The 21,229-nt window shown below is 48.1% G+C and overlaps 4 protein-coding genes across 4 annotated transcripts; 2 read left to right on the top strand and 2 right to left on the bottom strand.

Annotated features, from left to right (window-relative positions):
• Positions 1 to 1,437: 1,437 nt before the first annotated feature.
• Positions 1,438 to 2,140, top strand: N7446_001082 (GFA family protein; the record flags this gene model as incomplete). Its single annotated transcript, XM_058509849.1, has 4 exons — positions 1,438 to 1,585; positions 1,687 to 1,766; positions 1,816 to 1,929; positions 2,042 to 2,140. 4 exons carry the CDS (start codon positions 1,438 to 1,440, stop codon positions 2,138 to 2,140), a joined length of 441 nt encoding a protein of 146 aa, XP_058378828.1.
• Positions 2,141 to 3,697: 1,557 nt separating this feature from the next.
• N7446_001081 (sugar porter family MFS transporter) lies at positions 3,698 to 5,567 on the bottom strand (the record flags this gene model as incomplete). Its single annotated transcript, XM_058509848.1, has 6 exons — positions 3,698 to 4,156; positions 4,205 to 4,495; positions 4,549 to 5,262; positions 5,314 to 5,389; positions 5,442 to 5,493; positions 5,543 to 5,567. The coding sequence occupies 6 exons, from the start codon at positions 5,565 to 5,567 to the stop codon at positions 3,779 to 3,781; spliced, it is 1,536 nt and encodes a 511-aa protein (XP_058378827.1). The 3' UTR covers positions 3,698 to 3,778.
• A 2,519-nt stretch (positions 5,568 to 8,086) lies between these two features.
• N7446_001080 (uncharacterized protein) lies at positions 8,087 to 8,314 on the bottom strand (the record flags this gene model as incomplete). The annotated part of the gene is made up of 1 exon (XM_058509847.1): positions 8,087 to 8,314. The coding sequence occupies one exon, from the start codon at positions 8,312 to 8,314 to the stop codon at positions 8,087 to 8,089; it is 228 nt and encodes a 75-aa protein (XP_058378826.1).
• A 2,937-nt stretch (positions 8,315 to 11,251) lies between these two features.
• Positions 11,252 to 18,560, top strand: N7446_001079 (uncharacterized protein; the record flags this gene model as incomplete). The annotated part of the gene is made up of 6 exons (XM_058509846.1): positions 11,252 to 11,599; positions 11,646 to 11,821; positions 11,889 to 16,803; positions 16,880 to 17,491; positions 17,551 to 18,458; positions 18,512 to 18,560. 6 exons carry the CDS (start codon positions 11,252 to 11,254, stop codon positions 18,558 to 18,560), a joined length of 7,008 nt encoding a protein of 2,335 aa, XP_058378825.1.
• Between the last annotated feature and the right edge of the window lie 2,669 nt (positions 18,561 to 21,229).

The raw sequence follows: 21,229 nt of genomic DNA, 5'->3' as shown, positions 1-21,229 counted from the left end.
AAACAAGAGTTTCTTCACCTGCAATGATGGAGGTCAATGTTCCAGCGGTGCTTGTACAGACAACTCCTGCGAGTGGCACCCTGCAAAGTCTGACTAAAAGAGCAAGCGAACCGGCGATGACGATGGTGACCCTATGGATGTTAATGCAGGCCAAAGCTGTATCAGCGTCATCCCGGCCATGATGTACAACTGCAAATAACCCCCTGACGAGACGGTGAGTGGAAGAGCACTTCCTGGTATTTGCCATAATGTCGTGAAGTATTTCACTCAAGAAGGTCTTGGCTCCGGTCCATTCAGTGCAACGTACAATATCAATGGCAAAATGATGATTCCAAAAATCGAAGAGCGGTTTGCGGCTCCGGTTCAAACACAAATACACTATCACGGATGAGAATGATAAACAGGTCGAATACACAGGCGCTTGGAGTGATAAGTGTGTCATACTGGAGTGGTTATTAGCGATCATAGTTTTTACTGGTTTTTGTACGGATATGAGGTGGGCTGCCCCTAATTATATACTCCATATTCAATTTCCGAATCGATTCAAACATCTTTTTGCATGCCTACCGGTCTGATCTAATAACATACTGTAGGAAGAGCAGCAAGCGGAATTGATTCAACATTCGATCTAATTTCTATAGAAGGGATCGAAATCGGTTTCACCACTTTGTTCTCTTAAATTCTTTCTCGAAACATTATTTCGACGTACACTAATCTATATTGGATCCCATCAAATCCAATTTTTGATAAACCCCATGAATTTGAACTAATTCTTGGATTTGGTGGGACAAAGCCCCACCCACTAATTGTAGCAAAACGGCTAAGTGAAGAGTTCAATTGGTGAGCTTTACTAAATCAAACATGCATGCTAATTAAGTTTGACTGAGCAACCTCAGCTCGGAATGATCACTCATCATTTAATCGATTATTCTTGGTAGGGGAGAAAGAAACAAGCAATAACGTAAGTTTATTGGTTGAGAGACGGACGGGGAACGAGAGAAGCTCCGATCCCTCGAGGACTATCCAACTACTCTCAGGACCATCTAGGGTCATGTGATCTCAACAATTATTTAACTGCGAGTTAACCCCATGATGAAACCTTCTGAGCCAAGGCTTTGTCGTACATAGTGTACCGGAGACCGGATTTTGCTTATCATTCCTTGAACTATCCCCGAGCCGGTTTATTAATCAAGCCGAACCCCGTTCAGTCTCAACAGGCGGTGCACAAAACTCCCAACAATGCTGGCTCCACATTTGAAAACGGGGTTCTCGATCATGGCTTAAATTCAGTCATGTACTTCACATTTACTCAATTCCCTACGGACCCTTCTCATATCCATCCCTCAAATCCAACTCTATAATACAGGTCTTGCTCCCTTATAACGCCAGTGCGACAAAAAGAGAGAAACTTGCCACCCAGAAAGTGATATTTAGGCAATGTCTACATCTAAAGATTCTGAGAACCAAGGTCCTATGGATCATTTCACAGAAGTCTCCTATGAAGGAACTTGCCACTGCAAGGCTGTGTGTTTCTCTGCAAAACTACCGTCTCCGCTGTCACAATTGACAGTAATCTCTTGCAACTGTATGTACACGCATGCATAATGCCCCCTAGAAGCTTATATTCCCCTGCGCTATGAATTAATTACATCTTGCAATTGACAGCCAGACTAAAAATCATTTTAGGTAGCTATTGTCACATTGCAGGCAGTCTGCTTGCGTTCGTGGATGATATAGAAATTCACCAAGGGACAAAATCGCTTAAGGTATTGATCACCTAAGCAATCGGTAGGATCAATGGCTAATGTGATGTAGGAATATCGGTTCGGCTCGCATACTATAAAGATCTTTTTTTGCGGAATTTGTGGTGCCAATGTTTACAACAAGTCGGTGAATCCAAAGTTCAGATATGGTCAATGTGCTATTAACGTAAGTAAACGTTTAGTCGTTGATTACTACCCTAATCCGTATAGACAATACCTGTTCAACGCATGGGAGAGAGTGTACATAAGCTAACAGATATACCGGGATCACACTTTAGATGCGCCTAGTACACGATATTGATTTGGAGACCATAGAAATCAGCAAAGGTGATGGTAAGAATATTCATCTGCCACCTTTAGAAGAGAATGCAATCTAGATCGCTAGAAACACTCTATGAACCATCTTATAGGCTTCGAGCCTGCTGCAGGCTTTTTGCGGATATTTTGTTTTCGGTAGCACGCCAAGAGAGCACATAACATTCAAATCTTCTCACGCATGAACTGATAAAGAGCACTAGCACTGCCCCAGAGCGAAGTACGAGGTTCTCTTCCATATTTGAGAAAGTGAAAAGGTTAGGGAAGGAGATAAACATTAGCCTGCATATGTATTCATATTTCTAGTAAGTTTTGCAGACACCCTTTCAAAGATCATGCCTTGATTCCACTAACAAGAAGTCGCGTTCTATGTCTTCTGCATTTCCTCTTTGTGCATGTCACTGTTCCTCGTCCCTGGGAAAATACGCATGCGTCGGTTCATTCTCCAAAGCTGTTAAACAAACATTTGCTGTTCAAGTCGTCGAAGACGGGTTTCAGACTGATGTAATTGAGGAGGCAGTCAGGTATTAGCAGTTCGAGGTTTTTGCTGGCTATAGATTGACCTATAGTGCGTAATATTATATGCCGGAATTGTGGGCTCGGAGTCGCCTTCATCTTGTTGCGCCAGCCGCAGTAATTGGCGAGCCCAAGAGTCCCGAGATTTACACCAGAGGGCAGGACGGCGAGAGTGAAGGCCTTCGGAAGCCTCTGCCGTCGTTACCGGGCCCTACGGACCGTTGTACGGGCCCTTCTAGACATTCTGTCTGAGATAAGGCACCAATTTCTAATCCTTTTCCGAAGCTAGTTGCATTTTCCTCGCAGTGACTGGAATACTCTGCTTTTATTGTGTTACTTGGGATATTCCTCGGCCCTTCTTTTCCACAATATCCAGCGGTATTCAGATAACCATCGTTCGAGGTTATTTTCCTCAAATTCTGTCCAAGGAATGTAGCTACCTTTCGGCATCCTGGTACTTAGCGCCTTGCGTGGGGGTGCACGGGGCATAGCACCCCTGGCTTTTAGCCTCCCAAAATTTGCCTAGTGCTTAAGCAAGCTGTTAAGTCTTGAAGCACAGCCGCAATGTAGATCTCGAAGTGATCCATGTGTCTGAACAGAAACTGAAGAGACGCGAAAGGAGCGCCGAACAATGGCGTTGAAATGGCTGCAAGAGGAATGCCGGGAACAAAAAAGGAAAAAGAAAGTGAGGACCACAAAGGATGCCAGTATCGTAGGCGGAGTAGGCGATGTTGAGGATTTCGCGTTGTATATGACTCGGGGTATAGGCCTGGATAAACCTCCGCTGTTCCGAATGGTGGTAAATATCCTCCGCCCGTTCGTGATTCTCAGCCGTTTCGTTTCCACTTCCCGGGGGTCCAGTAGCTCTTCCGGTTCTGTATCCTGGTTGATGAGGCAACGGTCCATAAAAGTCCTCATGTCTTATATTCTGGGATGATATTTTGTCGGAGTGGAAAGGGTGGGGAGAAGTAATGTAAACTTTCGACATTGCTGTGTCCCCAGTTTTGGGCTGGCTGAATTCTTGCTTATATTCTTTGTCCTGAAGGGCCGAGCCATACAGTCCGATTGAATTATTTATATTATGCTAAAATCTTGTATTGCATCTCATTGATTCATAAATACTTGCAAACGCCTCAGGACTTTCTTATGCTTCCCTAGGGAATCAGCTCCCTCTCAATGTCTATTTACACCACCTCCTCATGGCTGGCACCACCACCCTCCTTCTTGGCACTCACATCCTTGTGGCGCTCAATTTCCTCACCAAATACATCCTCGATTTTGTGAGTGTGCCATGGCTTGACATCGGTCTCGAAAACCATGTCAATTTCTTCAAGCGAACGACCCACAGTTTCAGGGTACATGAAGAACACGTGGAACGTCATGACTGTACAGAAAACTCCGAAAATGATGTAAGTCTTCCACTGGATGTTGTGGAAGGCTGGTGCCACGAAGTATGCAAGGGCAAAGTTGAAGATCCAGTTGGTTGCAGCTGAGACACCGACGCCCTTGGCTCGGTACTTCAGTGGGAAGACCTCTGCTGCATAGATCCACGCTGTGGGAGCCTGTAGCTGTCAGTAAGGACTTGCAATCAAGACAAGGAAATGGCATACCCAAGTCAAGCCGTAGATGCCTGTGAAGATATATGAAAATGCGATGACAGCCATGCCAGCACTGCCCTTGATCTCCCAAGTCAAATTGGCATTTCCATTTACATTGGAAACCGGTTTTCCTTTGCTGGCCATAACACCAGCAATGATGAAATGGACTATCATACATGTCACAGATCCAATGAGAAGTAGGTTCCTTCGACCAACACGATCAATGTAGGGGAGCATAACACCAGTGGTCACCAAGAAAATGACGTATTGGATAGCCGATGACCATAAAGTTGTGTTGCCGGTCTGCAGTTGATAGTCAGCGAGGTTGTTCGCGCATCACTGTTGGCGAGACTCACCATGCCAGCCATCTGGAAAATGTAGACCACATAGTACATGGCAACATTGCCACCCAAAAGCTGCTGCCACATCTGAACAGTCATTCCACACATGGTGCGCTTCCAAATTCGCGGTCCGAACAAGGCCAGGAAGGAGACATCTTGAGCTTCATGTGCTACTCGAACGGCTTCTTGGACCTCTTCGAATTCAACCTGTACAACAGGATCATGGCGGTCACCATTGGCATGCAGGAGTGCCAAGGTCTCCAAAGCCTCTTCCCAGCGTTCCCTGGAAGCGAGCCAGCGAGGAGACTCGGGGAAAAAGAACAGCGCAATGAAAAGGATAAGACCCGGAACAGCCTGCACACCCCAGCAGATACGGAACGCAGCAGGTCCGGATACACCCACAACACAGCCATATGCGATCAAGTACATGATCAAAATACCCCATTCGATTGCCCATTGCTGGATACCCACGATGCGGCCACGAATGCGAGCGGGCGCGAGTTCAGACAAGTAGACACAGACCTGGGAGGAGGTAACACCGACAGCGAGTCCACTGACAACGCGGCCAGCGACCAAATGTGTTACGTTCTGTGCGCTGCACTGCACCATCGCTCCAACAATCCAAACCAGAGAAGCAATCATCAACGCATAGCGACGCCCAAGGATATCGGACAGCCACCCGGCTGCGATCGAGCCAGCGAAGGAACCGGCAGACATGGAAGCTGTAATCTAGTGGACAATGTTAGCCTCTGGGCCAGACTGAGTACAGGGATCACGTACTCCTCCTTGGAGGTCGGAGTTTGGCGCGCCAAAATAGTCCATATACGTATCAACGCCAATCCAGGCGCTCATCGAGCTAGAAGTCATGTTAATTTCTTGTCATTGTGACTGAAAATATGAAAACGCACCTCACATCGAAGCCAAAAAGAGCGCCTCCAATGGTACCAAATGCGGCAAGGACTGTGGCACGTTAGGCTTTGCTATTGTCCATCAATTTAACTGTACTTACCGTATATATTCGTTATAGTGTACATGGTTGTTAGCCCATAGAGGTTGTAGTCTTTGAGGCTTGCGGCAAGGCGTTTTTATAAGTGGCGGACGGCCAATGCGAGCTACGCGAAGGGTCCATTGCATGGCACGACTCCGGGACCGGGTGTTTAACCCCGGACGGGAAAAGATCAACGGGGAAGGGAAATGCGGAGAGCAGAAATCCCGGGGAGCCAAAGTCGGGGATGGACGCAGCGTCATTGGCGGGTCGGGGTTGACGGAGAGCCAGTCGGGGCATTTGTCGGGTGAAGTTATATTAACCGAGTGGCCTATTTACCCGGGAATATCTCATGTTTCACTTCTCTAAGCGAATGTCCCCGTGAGATCTGGCTTATTCCGGTATGACTTACTTTTTGCCTGCTTGCGCTTGCCCATCCCTACTGTACATGCGAGGTTGGGCCGTCTTGGATCGGCATACCGACGTCATCCATATAAAGTGGGGATGTTCTCAAGATGTGTCAAAGGGGAGAATATCAGCACTCCATGTTAGGCTTCCATACATTTCTACCAAGCTTCACTAGAGTCTAGCCTCAAATTTATAGATTAAGTTATAGCCAAGCCGCGGTATTAGGTGCTACCTAGCTACGTTGGAATGAAGGCAACATTTCTTGACAATAGGTAAGGTCTAAATCATAGGACAGGAAGCAGTAGATGTCAACGCATTGGTAGACGATGGACGGGGAAAGAGGGAGACTCGGTACGCGAGTTCTCTGGCTATCTAATGCTCAGTTGTATCTGGATCACGTGACCCAGCTCTCGACAACATTGCCTCCACTTCTCCCCCTCGAAGTGCCGTTCTATCATCGGTCTATGATTATACCCTATTGCCATACTCGGAAACGATCCCTTGAAGGTGAAGGTTCCTAGAACTCCATAGATTTTGGTCGCATTTCGATCATCAATTAACCCCTCCAGGGGGTATGATTGGCGGTAAATGCCGACAACAGCTATCTGTCTGTCCCTTAGCGTTTTGTACAGAGTAAGCTGTCTAGATTCACACTGCAGCATCGGCATGTAGCCTACGTCCGATAGAGATACATTCAATTTCCTCCACTAGAACGTGGCTTGAAGAACACAGTCGGCGAGCACAAGAAGCCCGTAGCCGTTCCCCTGGACCGACGAGCCCGTCTGTTGCCGTAAAATCATCTTGAGTTAAGTTTAAGCATAAACACAACTCTGAATGTGTAGGTAAAGTACGTCGGGCAATGTTAACATTAGTAGCACAACACTTATGTCTTTTACCGAAGGCGGCTAAAAGTGCGCGATGTACCCGGGGCTAGAATGCGCCTCTGCCGAGGTTCCGGCCGCCCATGGCGCTGTTCATGAGATGGTGGCGCCTTTGAAGGTTCATAGCATAGCGCCACAGACATGGTATCTACAAGAAACACGCACAGATGTTACCATGCATCTTTGACTCAAACCAACCAAGGAAAACATTCTTGGGGGTGATGATCGGGTAAATGATGTGAGTTTTTGGGACGCCTACCGCCGGAGTATTACCTTTTTGAATGCCTGGGCGAGTCCTGCTATTTGCCTGTCATTTTCTCACGGAACGACTGCTTCTTGACTGTTTCTTGACTGCTTCTTAAATCTCTTTATTCTGTGGACACCGAGCTTCGAAATGAGTTAACTTAGAGGACATAGCACATGAGTTGATTCGCACTCACTATCTCGCTGGCGATTTCAGTCCTCACAAAATCAGTGCAAGAGACAATTTTTCTTGCAACGGTGATACAATCAGTCTACCCGCATACACTACAGATAACGGCTTACCTGCTCCCACGTTAACGGGCGTCAAGTGGATTGCATGTTGGGAAAAACACCCAGGTAAGAGTCTACATCACATACTAGGTATATACACAAGAGACAGAAGCTCGTACTCAAAAAGCCAAGCTCTTATAGCAGGAGTATGACAGCAAATATCAGAGGACTAATGTAGGAACATGGTCACGTAAGAAACCCCCTAACGCCTTAAATGTAGCTAGCAAGCAGGGTACGGCAGCCACAGCCAGTTGTGTGTGGTACTCTTCTTATCCGGGCAATCGGATGGTGGGTCTATGTTGCGACAGTAGCAGGCATACAAAGAGGCCTCCATGCTTGCGACAGTGGTCTTGTCAATATGGACTCGACAAGGATCCGGTGTAGGGGTAGGACAGAAGGTCGCCACCACTGCGCATGTGCATTGGAGTAGCGACCGCCAGACCATGATACCTCCATGGTGACCTGCAGAGTTTTGTCTGACACATGGATTGCCACGCCGTATTGCCCGGGGCATGTCTTGTTGGCTGTAGCAGCACTGAGATCCACCTTGGAGGCGAAGACTCTGTGTGGTGAACGAAATTGCCTAAGTCGAAATGTTGCGGATCATATTATAGGCGCTGACAGGTTGGTTTTCAGAGGCGTCCTCGTCGCAACTCTGCCAGGGCATGGTCCAGCTCACTCTCCACCGACACTCTTTTTTGAAAATGCCGAAGTACTCGTATGCAAGGTAGGGGACCTGGTCGGTCTAGTTTGCCCAATTGGAACCATGGAAATCATGGTACGGAGTCAGGGATTCGTTCTTCTCATCCAAATCCCACATGGTGTAAGTAATTTTGGGGTTCAGGTACCTCGAGCGCTCGAAACTCTGGAAAGCAAAGACAACAGGCAACTTTTTGGTGGGCGCATATGTTTCGTTGTGCGGGAAAGTTAGGTCCGCTACTAGCACGCCGGAAGCGTTGATTATGGTTCCCATGCAGGCAGTGAGCAACCAGCCCGAGGAATGTGCATGGTGAGAGCGAATCGGGCCTTCAATCGTGGTAGCCGGAGTCGAAAAATAGTAGTGAGAGAAAACTCCGTAGATCCCTTTAGACGATGGTTCTACGATACAGGATGGAAAGAACTGGTAGTGAACGGCGAAGGCAAGATGCACCAAAAAAACTAAAATATTAGGGGCTATGCGCTAAAATACACTACAGAGGCAATCAAATGGTGGCAGGGGTTGAAAGAACAGGTGAGACCCTCAATACTTGCCCGCATAAGGTGGCACCTGGGCGGCTCGTGGGCAATCTTACCACATGATGGCCTGAAAAGCGCGGATTCTGGGGGCGGCTTCCAGATCTAGCCAGTGGAAGGCCTGCAGCGCAGACATTCTGTGACACTGCTAAGGCGATCCTTGCGATTGAAAAAAATTGAAAACTAAGGCAGTAATGGAATATTAAGTAATTAATAGCTGAAACTTCGGTGGCGTGAAAGCAGCTATAGATTATGAGGCAATTGCTGGTAGGATTGTACAGATTACGAATGGTGAATACCTGGTACTCATTAAGTTAACCTTGCCAGATAGTCACAATTGTCCACTCTGGGCTACTGTATTGCAGAGTATATCCTGTCAAGTTCTACTCGTCTAGGTATATTTCTCGACTGTTATATGGTTCATATTGTTATCGAGAAATGAGTTGAAATGCTCTAAAGCAAACGATGCGAGAGAAAAAAATTCTAATCAACACGGATGTGTGTGTGCGTAAAAAGAAGAGGCTCAATTATGAATGGGCCATGCTGCCAACAAGATACCCATTCGCCCCCGTCTCTGCCATTCCGTGCGTAGCGTATCAGAGGTTCATGATTCAGTAGATATGCATCACGGCAAGGCATGTGCACGTTGGGATTACGTGACTGCTTCGCTTGCTGTTCCTGAACTCTGCGCCGTTTCCGGAAGGTTGATATTTGCTGTGTTATGAAATTCTTTTCCGCATTGGGCTTAGCGCTGGCATCGGATTTGTAATTCACAAAGCGCGGAAGAATCAATGATGTTAGGTTATTGCTACGCTCATAGGTCATCGCCTCCTGAGTAGTCGTAGTCATAAGGTCACAGTGACCATATACAGGTGCTTATCGCAGGGACTGACCACTAGATTTGAGCCGGATGCCACTTCCCCCAAAATGCTTTTATTGGCCGGGAAATTCAAGCGCCTTATCGTGTGCCTAAGTGGGGCCTGCTAGGGGCCGTAAAATCTGAGGCCACGGAATCTAAAGGGTTGATTGCATGGTTGACAAGCAAGGGAGTCGGGGACTCCACGGAACGGTAGATCTACTCCGGATCTGTGCCGAGCCAGTCGATAAGACGGGCATGATAGCCGACACTTCGATAACACATGACCTCCGCATCAGGTGAATTGACCTAAAGTCTTACCCAGTGACTAACGTTAATCATTGTGGAACAGGTACCCCAAGAATTGACCCTTGGATACTGAACGAGGTTGCGTTCATGTACCAGCCACAAAGCCACGTTAATTCAATAAAGGAGTCCAGGACCCCCATGGGCTTAGTGCCTGAATTTTGCCTGAGAAGCAGAAAGTCAGGTGTTCTAACAGGCCTGGCGGCACACTCACTGCCCATGTTAGAACCTCGTTTCGGATGGGCGATGAATTTGATGGCAATCCTGCCTTTTATTAGTCGTATTACTCGCAGTATATATGGATTCAGGTCACTAATTACAAATAAATGAAAAATGTGGATAGACCATATACCATGATGCGTACGTGCACCGTATCAACCGACTCGAGTTGACGTCAACTCTTGTCCTGATCGAGTGCCCGTTGCACGATGACGAGCGCGACACGATGAAAGTACTCCTTCCAACCAGAGAATCGAGGTCCTGTAGGACAACACCCTGACGTGGCTGAATCTAGGATTTGAACAGGCCTTCTGGGCCAATTCTGGGCGTGGAGGAATGCGACGAAAAGTGAAGATTCTCGGAAGGATGAAAGGTTGATGCCTAATAGACTTGCAGTGCCAAACCAGCTGTTCTCCCCTGGTTCGAGACAGCGCAGGAGCGGCAGCCGGATGGTTGGATGGTTGCATAAAAGAGGGCATACATTTGGTATGCCCTTGGTGAGGCAGGACCCTTGGTTGTGTGTGGGTCAGAGGTATATCGTGTTCGCTTTGGGTGGGAAGGTCGGCGGGTACGCGGATGTCCGCAAAGAAGTAGCATATTGCCAAAGTGTATTACGTAGATCGGGCAGATCGCTTTAACATCGCCATCATAATCAGCCTCTTAATACATGTCACGCTTTCCAGAGGGATGGACTAGTTTGGTTGTTACATAAGAATCCCCCTGGCCAGGTCAGAACACGGTCAGACTTACATATAAGGCGCAGGAATATTCAGCTCCATCGGTGGTGACACGAAGACAGACGGAGAGCAGATGTCAATGGTTTACATCTCGCACAGTCTACGAACATCAAAGTAACGTTGTAAAAGATAAACATGATTTTCGGCGGAATCTTCGAATGCGGCGCTCACGTATGTGGCACGGTAGTGAATTACGCTAGTCAACTACTCATTGCTTTCGCGAGGATTTCAACAACGTTAGTCCGATAAATTGTTCAGAGTAACGCTACCTACCCATTTTTCGGCCTTTACGACGATTTGGTTTTGAGCGGGTCTCGGTGAGGTCAAGGGCCTTTTACACATATCCAACCGTTCGGCCCGATGGCGCCCTTCCCGGTGTTCTAGCCACTTTATGAGCTCTAGACCTTATGAACTGAATAGAAAAAATCACCCACTCCTTCGTTTGGCTCTCGGGTTCTGTAAAGATCGCTTACAACCTTATTTCAATCTTTCTCAGGCCTTTGAGTTGCACAATTGCCTGGCAGCAGGCCCCCTGCTAGACATCTGAGTATATACGGCGATGCAGCTGTCCACTCACCTTCTCCTGTCGCTTCTGAGCGTCTATGCCTCATGTTGGCCCTATGATGAATCACTCGCTGAGTACAATCTCAACGATAACAAATCCGCTGAAGCCGCAACCGATTATTGGGGAGCGTGGCCAGACCATGAGTATCATCCTTCACCAGACAACTGGCGTTTCCCTATCTATACCATTTTTCTGGACCGAATTTCCAATGGTGACCCTACAAATGACGATATCAATGGTACCACTTTCGAGCATGTGGTGGGCTCTAATCAGATGCGTCACGGCGGGGACCTCGAAGGCCTGATAGATACACTAGACTACATCCACGGAATGGGATTCAAAGTTGGTTTTCACGCATTCGACATGGTTCTATGGCTAATCATGATAGGCCATTTACTTCGCCGGCACGTATCTAATCAATCTGCCTTGGGCTTACGATGGTTACTCGCCGGCAGATACCACCCTTCTCGACATGCATTACGGAAACTTAGACGACTGGAGACGAACTATCACGGAAATCCACAAGCGGAATATGTACGTGCTGGTGGACAATACGCTGTCGACGTAAGTAAATGCTGCAAAATTGAGCTTCAGATCTCGCAGGTACCTATGAACTTATCTTAGAATACAGACTCAGCAACCTCATCGGGTTCAAAGGCCACCTTAACGACTCTGCCGACTTCAAAGCAAGCGAATACAATGCCGAATGGGTCTCACAGAGACAATATGCCGATTTCAAATTCGGGAACGAATGGAATGAAACATGCCACTATCCCAAATTCTGGCATGAGACGGGGTATCCGTTGACAACCGGTGGGGTTGAAGATCTGAAAGGCTGCTACAATAGTGACTTTGATCAATACGGAGAGCTCGAGGCATTTGGGAAATTTCCTGACTGGCAGCGTCAGCTCACAAAGTTTGCCTCGGTTCAGGATCGCCTACGTGAATGGCACAAGCCCGTCCGCGACGCCATCACACGGCACTCCTGCCTTCAAATCGCAAGCCTGGATATCGACGGATTCCGACTGGACAAGGCAGTCCAAGCGACGCTCGAACCTCTGAGTGAAATGACCGCCATCTACCGTGAATGCGCGAAGAAATTCGGCAAAAACAATTTCTTTCTTCCTGGAGAGATAACTTCTGGAGACACATTTGGCAGCCTCTACCTTGGCCGCGGTCGGCAACCGAATATGCGCCCATCTTCCACAGGTGCTGGTGTTAGGCTAACGAATACCTCGGATGGAGTTTTCATGAGGGAAAATGGGTTACAAGCACTAGATGCCTCGGCATTTCACTATACAATCTACCGTTCAATGACACGCTTCTTGGGAATGGACGGTAACCTTGTTGCGGGATTTGACCTGCCTACCGATTTCATTGAAGCCTGGAATGCAATGCTTGTCACAAACGATTTTCTTAATGCATTCACAGGAGAGCTGGATCCCCGGCACATGTATGGCGTCTCTAACCAGGATAATTTCCGTTGGCCATCAATCAAGAATGGCACAGAAAAGTATCTTCTAGGCCTGAACATTGTCACATTGGTGCTTCCGGGGATCCCTCTCATCTTATGGGGTGAAGAGCAGGCAATGTATGTGTTGGATGCCACTGCATCGAACTATCTCTACGGCCGGCAGCCTTTGTCATCTCAGACCGCATGGTGGACAAATGGATGCTTCAACCTGAATACGACAAAGTTCTACGACTTTCCTATCGAGAAGGGACGCGATGGCTGCAACGATATCACCATCACATATGATCAACGGAATCCCGCCCATCCACTTCGTAATATCATGAAGCGAATGTTCGAGATCCGGAACCATTACCCGGTTGCAAACGATGGTTTCTACCTTGAGACTATCTCCCAACTCACGGAAGATATCTACTTTCCTGGCTCATCCACCACTCCCACTGTCACTGGTCTATGGTCAGTCTTGCGAAGCTACTTTCCCGGGGTCCAGACAGACACAATCTCGGGAAACCAAACCCTATGGCTCGTGTACCAAAATGGAAACACGACAAAAACCTTTGGCGGCAGCTGCAGTAACAAGACTAGTGCCTTATTGTCTCCATTTGAGTCAGGAACAAAGTTGAAAAATCTTTTCTACCCTTATGATGAGCTCACCCTGGAAGATGGTCCCGATAATAGTACCTATGGATGCGTCCGCCGAATGAAGTTGCTTCCATGGGAATATCGGGCTTATGTGCAAACCGACAGTTTCATGGAGCCCGGACCTAGCGTCACCGAGTTCCTCCCCGGCCATGATGCTCGGTTGTTATCTTCACAGGATGCGGCTGACACCATCCCCATCCAGCTTGGATATTCTAAAGCAATGGATTGTGACAGCATTACTGATGCAATTTCCTTGAATTCCACGACGGAGAAAGGCATTGTCGCCTCTCTTGATACATCCAGCGTTAAGTGCACCAATATAACTACTAGGACCACCGGGAACAATTTTATCGGAGAGATCCCGACCGCTTGGATATGGACTGCAAACCTGAACAACGTCTATCACGGTATCCATAGACTAACCGTCGCGAACGTCTCCACGTCTGGTTTTTATACCAATTCGACCGACAGCTTTCTGCTCCGCGTCGGTGTTCAGGACAATCCTCTAGTGTCCCCCATGTCCAATTACTCTACCAGCCTAGTGCACAAATCCGACGGCAAATTTTACATCCAGCACAAAGCCGCTGGAGCTGACAGCTTCCGGCATTCATCTGATTTCGGGAGGACCTGGTCTAAATGGATGCTGTATTCGGGCGGTAACACGACTGTTCCCATTCACACTTTCGCCGGAACAGACAAGCAGACCTGGAAAGGAACGCACATCCGCGTGCAATACTTTTCGAGGCTCACTGGAAGCAGCGATTACATCCAAGAAGGTGATTACAACTGGAACGAAAATGCAGCTCGAAGGTTCCCTCATTTGTGGTTCAACGGTCCGTTCAATCAGTATGGTTACGACGCGGGTCTGGACAATAAAATGCAATTCGACGTCAAATCTTCACGCTGGAATTACGACTTCGTCCATGATTGGCCGGCTGTGGGACAGATAAATGTCTGGGGTGTGGGCCCTAGGGGTATTCCGGACAACACGGAGGTCTACGGTGACGTGGGAAACTCGTCCACAATTCTAGAGCTACCTCCATCTTACCTCTCGCTTAACGTGATAAACATCACCAACTTGCCTCCATTCCCATGTCTTGGCTACAAAATCTCCCTTAACGATGGCAACCTGAGATATGAGCTCATTCCAATTGGATCTGGGTGGTCCCAGCTCGCGCTCTACATCCTTCTCTGGCTTATTCCAATCCTAATGGGTCTAGCTGGTGTCTTTATCTTTATTCAAACGTTCTACCAAGTCAAGCTGAACAAAGATGGAAGTGTGGTCAAGCCCAATAAACCACCGGTTCTGTTTTGGCATAGAGTCAAGGACAAGATTTACCGGCAGGTTGACGCGGTGAAACTGGTTTCAGAAAAGGTTGCGCCAACAGATATTGCAGAACCTAGCGGCCACAGACGCACAGTTCTGATTGCTACCATGGAGTACGACATCCAGGACTGGGATCTTAAAGTCAAGATTGGTGGCCTAGGAGTCATGGCCCAGCTTATGTCCTCAAACCTAAAACACCAGAATCTCATCTGGGTGGTGCCATGTGTCGGTGATATCGATTACCCGGTTGACACACCCGGTGAACCCTTCATGGTGACGATCCTAGGCAAGCGCTACTTGGTGAAAGTGCAGTACCACATCGTCGAAAACATCACCTATGTCCTACTCGATGCTCCGGTTTTCCGACAACAGACTAAAGCGGAGCCATATCCAGCCCGGATGGATGACCTTGAAAGCGCAATCTACTACTCAGCCTGGAATCAGTGCATCGCGGAGACAATGAAGCGAGCACCCGCTATCGATGTATACCACATCAATGATTTCCATGGGTGCGTAGCACCACTGTACCTGCTACCAACGCGAACTATCCCAGTTTGCCTGTCTTTGCACAATGCCGAATTCCAAGGTCTCTGGCCACTAAGAACTCAGAAAGAGAAGAAGGAAGTATGTGCTATCTTCAATCTTCCACTCGAAATAGCGACCGATTACTGCCAATTTGGGAATGTCTTCAATCTGCTCCACGCCGGCGCTAGCTATTTAGGATCCCATCAGCGCGGCTTCGGTATAGTAGGTGTATCTCAAAAGTACGGAATGCGCTCTTGGGCTCGGTATCCAATCTTCTGGAATCTCAGCAGCATCGGCAGTCTTCCCAATCCAGATCCCTCTGACACTGCCGCCCTAGAGCAAGATCCCATCGTGCACGTTCCGACTCAATCAGATTCGGAGCTTATCCGTGATAAGCTTCAGGCACAGAAATGGGCTGGACTGAGCGAGCAGCCTAACGCCGACTTGCTAGTTTTTGTGGGACGATGGTCAAAGCAGAAGGGAATAGACCTGATTGCGGATGTAATACCTGGAATTTTGTCGGCCAATCCTTTGGTACAAGTGATCTGTGTTGGCCCCATTGTTGATCTTTATGGCAAACTGGCTGCTATCAAGCTGGAGCGCGTCATGGAAATGTACCCAGGCCGTGTTTTCTCGAGGCCAGAGTTCACAATGCTCCCTCCCCATGTTTTCTCCGGTGCCGATTTTGCCTTGATCCCATCTCGGGATGAGCCGTTTGGTTTGGTTGCCGTTGAGTTCGGTCGGAAGGGTGCTCTTGGGATCGGTTCCCGCATTGGAGGCCTTGGGCTTATGCCTGGCTGGTGGTATAATGTGGAGTCAGATTCAACTCGCCATCTCTTGCTACAGCTGAAGTCTGCCATCGAGTCTGCCTTGGGATCATCTCCAGAGATTCGGCAGGAGATGCGTGCAAATTCAGTCAAGCAAAGGTTCCCCGTTCTCAAGTGGGTTGAAAAGCTCGAAACGTTGCAGCGAACAGCAATCCACATCCATCACACCGAAAAGAAAAACAGGGTCTCTGTCTCCGTGCGAGAGTCTCAGACCTATTCCAATGTGGAGGGACTTTATTCCTCGACCGCCCCCCGCGCAGTATCGAACCAGCCTATCGCGGGGGTTTTGGATACGCCACAAGGAGAATCACCCCCTCCTCTATTAGAGCTACAAACAGCCAACCTCGAAGAGGTGAAGAATGCTGGCGGTGATAAGAATAGCATTCTGGGTCGCATAATGTCCTTCGGTCGACGACCCAGGCCTGAACAGAGCAAAAGCCGTCTTGCCAAGAACCCCGTGCGCGAGAGTCAGATGTTTGAACATCCAGTCGATTCTCGTATCGGCGTAGATAGCACAAACATGCCGCCGGAGAACTACGTCTCTCCCGAGGAGGCGATAGCGGCAGTGAGTCAGGCTCTCGGCTCCCAGGGTATCAGCACATTCCCCGGTGACGGCAGGAGTCACTCTGGCGGTGGCTCCAGCTCATTAACCCCAAAGTCATCGTGCTTTGTCTCTGGGGATCCTTCTCCGGCGAGAACACCATTTGAACCTGCTGATGATCCCCACTATGGTAAAGCTGAGCCCAACATCCACGTCAAAAATATATCAGTTCTCTCTTTTACCCTCCGTCTTTGAGGATCACGACCAACTCATCTTCAATTTGCAAAAGGTGGACCCAACCTTTACTGACAGTATGGGCCACTTCACGCAACACTTTCAGAAGTCACTCCCCAATCTCAACAAGAAGAACTCGATAACGGATCACTGTATCGAGACCTACTTGATGAAAAGTGAAAGAAAGTTCTTCAATATGTATAGCGACGCGCAGTTGAGGAAGCAGCCCAAAGAGCGCCGGGGCACCCTGATTGAAGCCGGCTTGAATGATGCTTCTAACGATACGTCGGATAACCAAGCCTCTGCTCTGTCAGACTCAAATAGATCTCATGACATCGATCAATGGCTCTCGCGCCTGGGATACAAGAGACCTATCGCTATTCAGAGATTCATGCGATGGCGTGTCGGGAACTGGCCTGTTTACGCATTGTTCTTGGGTCTTGGACAAATCATTGCAACGAATTCAGCCCAGATCACCCTTCTGGTAGGTCAAATCGGTGAAACTGCGGTCAAGCTCTACGTTATTGCCGCTGTCTACGGTGTCTCTTCCATTGTTTGGTGGTTCCTATTTTACCGCTTCCCGTCCGTCATAGTTCTCACTGTGCCGTGGTTCATATACGCCATGGCATTCGTCATCCTTGGTATTTCACCCTTCGGCCTCTCGACTGTTGGTCGCGCATGGGCACAGAGCATTGCCGCAGGCGTCTACGCTACCGCATCATCTAGCGGCTCCCTTTTTTCGCCCTTAACTTTGGTGACCAAGGGGCTGTCCCCGTGAAGGATTGGATGTTTCGCGCTAGTTTTATACAAGGCATTCAACAACTTTATACTGTTGCCTTGTGGTTTTGGAGTTCTAGAGTCACTTCTGTGGAAGTTGGAGGCATTTCAAAAGCTGCCATAAGTACATGGAAACTCACAGCTGTGATGATGCCTGTTGCTGCAATTTGTTTCATTGTGGGCGTCCTCCTTGTTCTCGGCTTGCCAAAATACTATCGCCAAGCGCCCGGAAAGACCCCCTTCTTCGACATTTCGCTGTTCCGCCGACGCATTGTCCTCTGGTTCTTCTTCATGGTCATCATCCAAAACTGGTTCCTCTCCGCGGTGTTTGGTCGAAATTGGTCATTCCTTTGGTCCTCTCAACACGCCAAGTCATGGCAGGTCCTTATCTTGGTGATCTTCTTCTTTATCTTTGTTTGGACTCTTGCACTATTCATCTTCCGCGTCTTGTCCAAAGAACATAGTTGGATTCTTCCCGTCTTCGGTCTAAGTCTCGGTGCACCACGCTGGGCGCAAACATGGTGGGGAGTATCTAACATCGGCTACTATCTGCCATGGGCTGGGAGTCTGACTTCCGGAGCCCTCGTATCACGATGTCTCTGGCTCTGGCTTGGTGTTCTTGCTGAGATTCAACAAGTGGGTCTTGGGATGATTCTCTTGCAGACGCTAACAAGGGTTCACGTCTGCTTTGTCCTATTAGCTGCGCAGTCTCTTGGGTCCATCGCTACAATTTGTGCCCGTGCATTTGCACCCAACAAAGTTGGTCCAGCAGGTGTCTCTCCGGATGTTGGATCATCCCTGGATAGAGTTGGTAATGCATGGTTCTGGATTGCCCTTTTCTTCCAAATCCTAGCTAGGTTGGTCTTGGTTGCCTCTCTTTGTTCTAAAGTGTTACTAACAATAGTTACAGCTTTGGTTTCCTTCTATTTTACCGACGAGAGCAGCTTAACAGGCCATGAACTTGTGATTTAATGGGAGCTTTAAGGGGGACTGGTCTCGGCACAGAAGTTTCTATAACATCTAATCAATCAATTTGGTGAATATATATTAACCTAATGCAGCCTAAATTACATCGTAACGGCTATACAGGCGCTTCTTTCCAGTCTAGACAAGCACTCGGTAGTCAGTAAAGCTCCAGTCCGGAGCTTGAGGCTGGTCAAGGAGTGGGAGCACCAGCCAATTACATGTAAGCTCAAAATCGCAGTAGTTAATCGATGAATGACGTGTTTTTCATCTTCGAAATGGCAGATACAGTAACTCGGCAAGGTCCACCCCATTGGTCAAGGCGATTTCGAGAATGACTGTATAGTTGACTGTAGGAGCACAGCAGGCTTCGAGGAACAAAGCTTGTTCCAATGTGCTATCAATGTCTCGCGGACATGAGGAACGGAGGCTATGCGTTACGAGTGACAAAGCTTATCTGGGTTCTCTTGGATGTGAGTCCTCTTTACTATACTTCCCCGCGCGATATCTCTAGAGACAAGGAACAGCTGCTTCTCCCGACGTATGCGGGAACCCTCCCATAATTGGATGTCCTTTATACAAAGACGCTGATTAACAGCCCATTTTGCGTTACGGTGATTAAGCGAATGAGACATAGCCCAAACGACAGTTGCAATCCTTCTCCACGTCCTAACGATCTGTCTCCGGTGGCCTCTGTGTCAGCAGATGTTCCGGATCTCCAACTAGACTGACACAATATGCCTAGCTCCGGTGGTCCCCCAATACTGATTAGGAAATCGTGGAACGGACTAGATAAAAGCATTCCCAAGAGCATCGGGCTGAGATGTAGCGCAGCTACCACAAAGCACCTGAGTGTCTCCGGAGACCAAGCCCAGTTTCTCGCTCCAGACTATTACCGCAAGCCCCTAGTCCAAATAATGTCGCCTTCCCAAGGCCCAGCATTGCCGTAGAGTAGTTGGAGATTGCCTATGATAGCTACTATCAGAACGGGAAGGGATGGGACAGTTAAATATTCTCTAATAGAGCATGCACGCCGCGCTGTGTAGCTTTAGTAACTTAGGCTGTGGTTACACTAGTACTTATCAGGCTAGGCCTCATACGTTTGGGTAACTATAGGTAGCGAACTTGTTAAATGTCACAATTAGTCAACATAGGTAGACTTACCATAGCAAAGAGGAGTAATTGCTGTTTCTATCCTCAGATATAGCATTATTGATCGAAGTCTTCAGAAGATTGTAAATGATAGAGATGAGTATTCTTTGTATTATATTTATACAGCAGTCTCTTTGATATCCTTTAGCACGTCTATTGTCAGCAACCTAAGGGGTTGTGGATATAGGTTGAGTTTCTAGGACGTCTAACTGGGTCTCTTGCGTAATAGGTTCTGGCTCGGCGCACGGCAGGCTCCTAGGAACAAAGTTCGTCCTAAAGGGCTATGAATATCTCACGACATATATGAGGAGTGGAGGATGTGCGCCATGAGTGACCCACATAGGGTTTTCTAGAACGCGGAGGCTCCTTTCGTTTATGTCCTCGCGCGACGTCTTCTAGAGTCAAGATTCTCCCGGCTTACGCGTAAGGCTCACATGATTGAACGTCCTGTATACGTAAGGGTGGTAAACGTTCCGAGTCTTTGGGAATATGGTGATATGGCGAATAAGAAAATAGCTCAAACGATAGCTGTAATTATCAAGTTGGCTTCCGGACATTTTCGTAAGCTATTGCAGAGCCTGCTGCCAGTTATCAGGAGCACTATATCTGAGCCTCATAAAGAAAATCCGATTGCTTATAGAAGTCCCGAAGTCCGGGTGCATGCGTTTATTGGCAGAGAAGCGGTTCTCTTTCTCCACATTCTGACGATCATCTCTGCTAGCCTCTGTGCCAGGGCATGTGGGGAATCTCCAAGTAGACTGAACCAATACTCCTGGCTCCGGTAGTCCTTCAAATCCTGGTTAGGAAATGGCGGGACCGAGAAGGCAAAGTATTCCCAGGAGCATCGATCGTAGAACGATAATGCTGATTTGGTGGCCAAATAGCAAGCTCCATTATGGCGCAATTAATTGCAGACATTTTACTAGATTGAGTATCACATTGAAATCCCAGCCCTTTTTTGAGGGGGACGATGGGTAAAAGTGAAGGGGGTACACGAGATGGAGCTAGGGCGCTCAGGGGCGTGCTCAGATCTACTCAGTGAGCAAAAAGCGGCAAGGTCTGAGCATTAAAACGGAAAGTGAACGCCAAGGAGTGGCAGAGGAAATCAAGTACATAGGACGGAATGCACGGATCTTTGTTTCGCATAATCTTTGAAGTCAGTCCCGTTTCGGACAGGACTGGGCAGAAGTCCACTTACTGCCCCACAAGCAGTCGCACTTTCGCTTTGGAGATAATGTACGTACCTGGGCAGAACAGTCGATCAGCTCAGTCGGCTGCTTTGGTGGAGAGAGATGTTCGCAAGGGTCATTCATAGTTTTGTGCCTCGAAGGTAAGACCAGCCGTGCAAAGTGCTTTGCAATATCAAAACTTCTCTTTTCAGAAGACAGCGTACATATGGATCCGACGTGATAGTTACATGTTGAAGCTAAACAAATGAGCGTAGAATGAATATTCAAGTCTCTGTGGCAACCAAAATATGGCTCTCAGTCTGTCTCTAGGTTGATGCATGGAT

The sequence above is a fragment of the Penicillium canescens genome (assembly GCF_028828765.1).
Source record: "Penicillium canescens strain IBT 15451 chromosome Unknown utg000001l_segment0_segment0, whole genome shotgun sequence".
In the NCBI taxonomy this organism is placed as follows: Eukaryota; Fungi; Ascomycota; class Eurotiomycetes; order Eurotiales; family Aspergillaceae; genus Penicillium; species Penicillium canescens.
The sequence above is the reverse complement of the archived record's forward strand: the minus strand, read 5'-3'. Positions and strand labels throughout refer to the sequence as shown.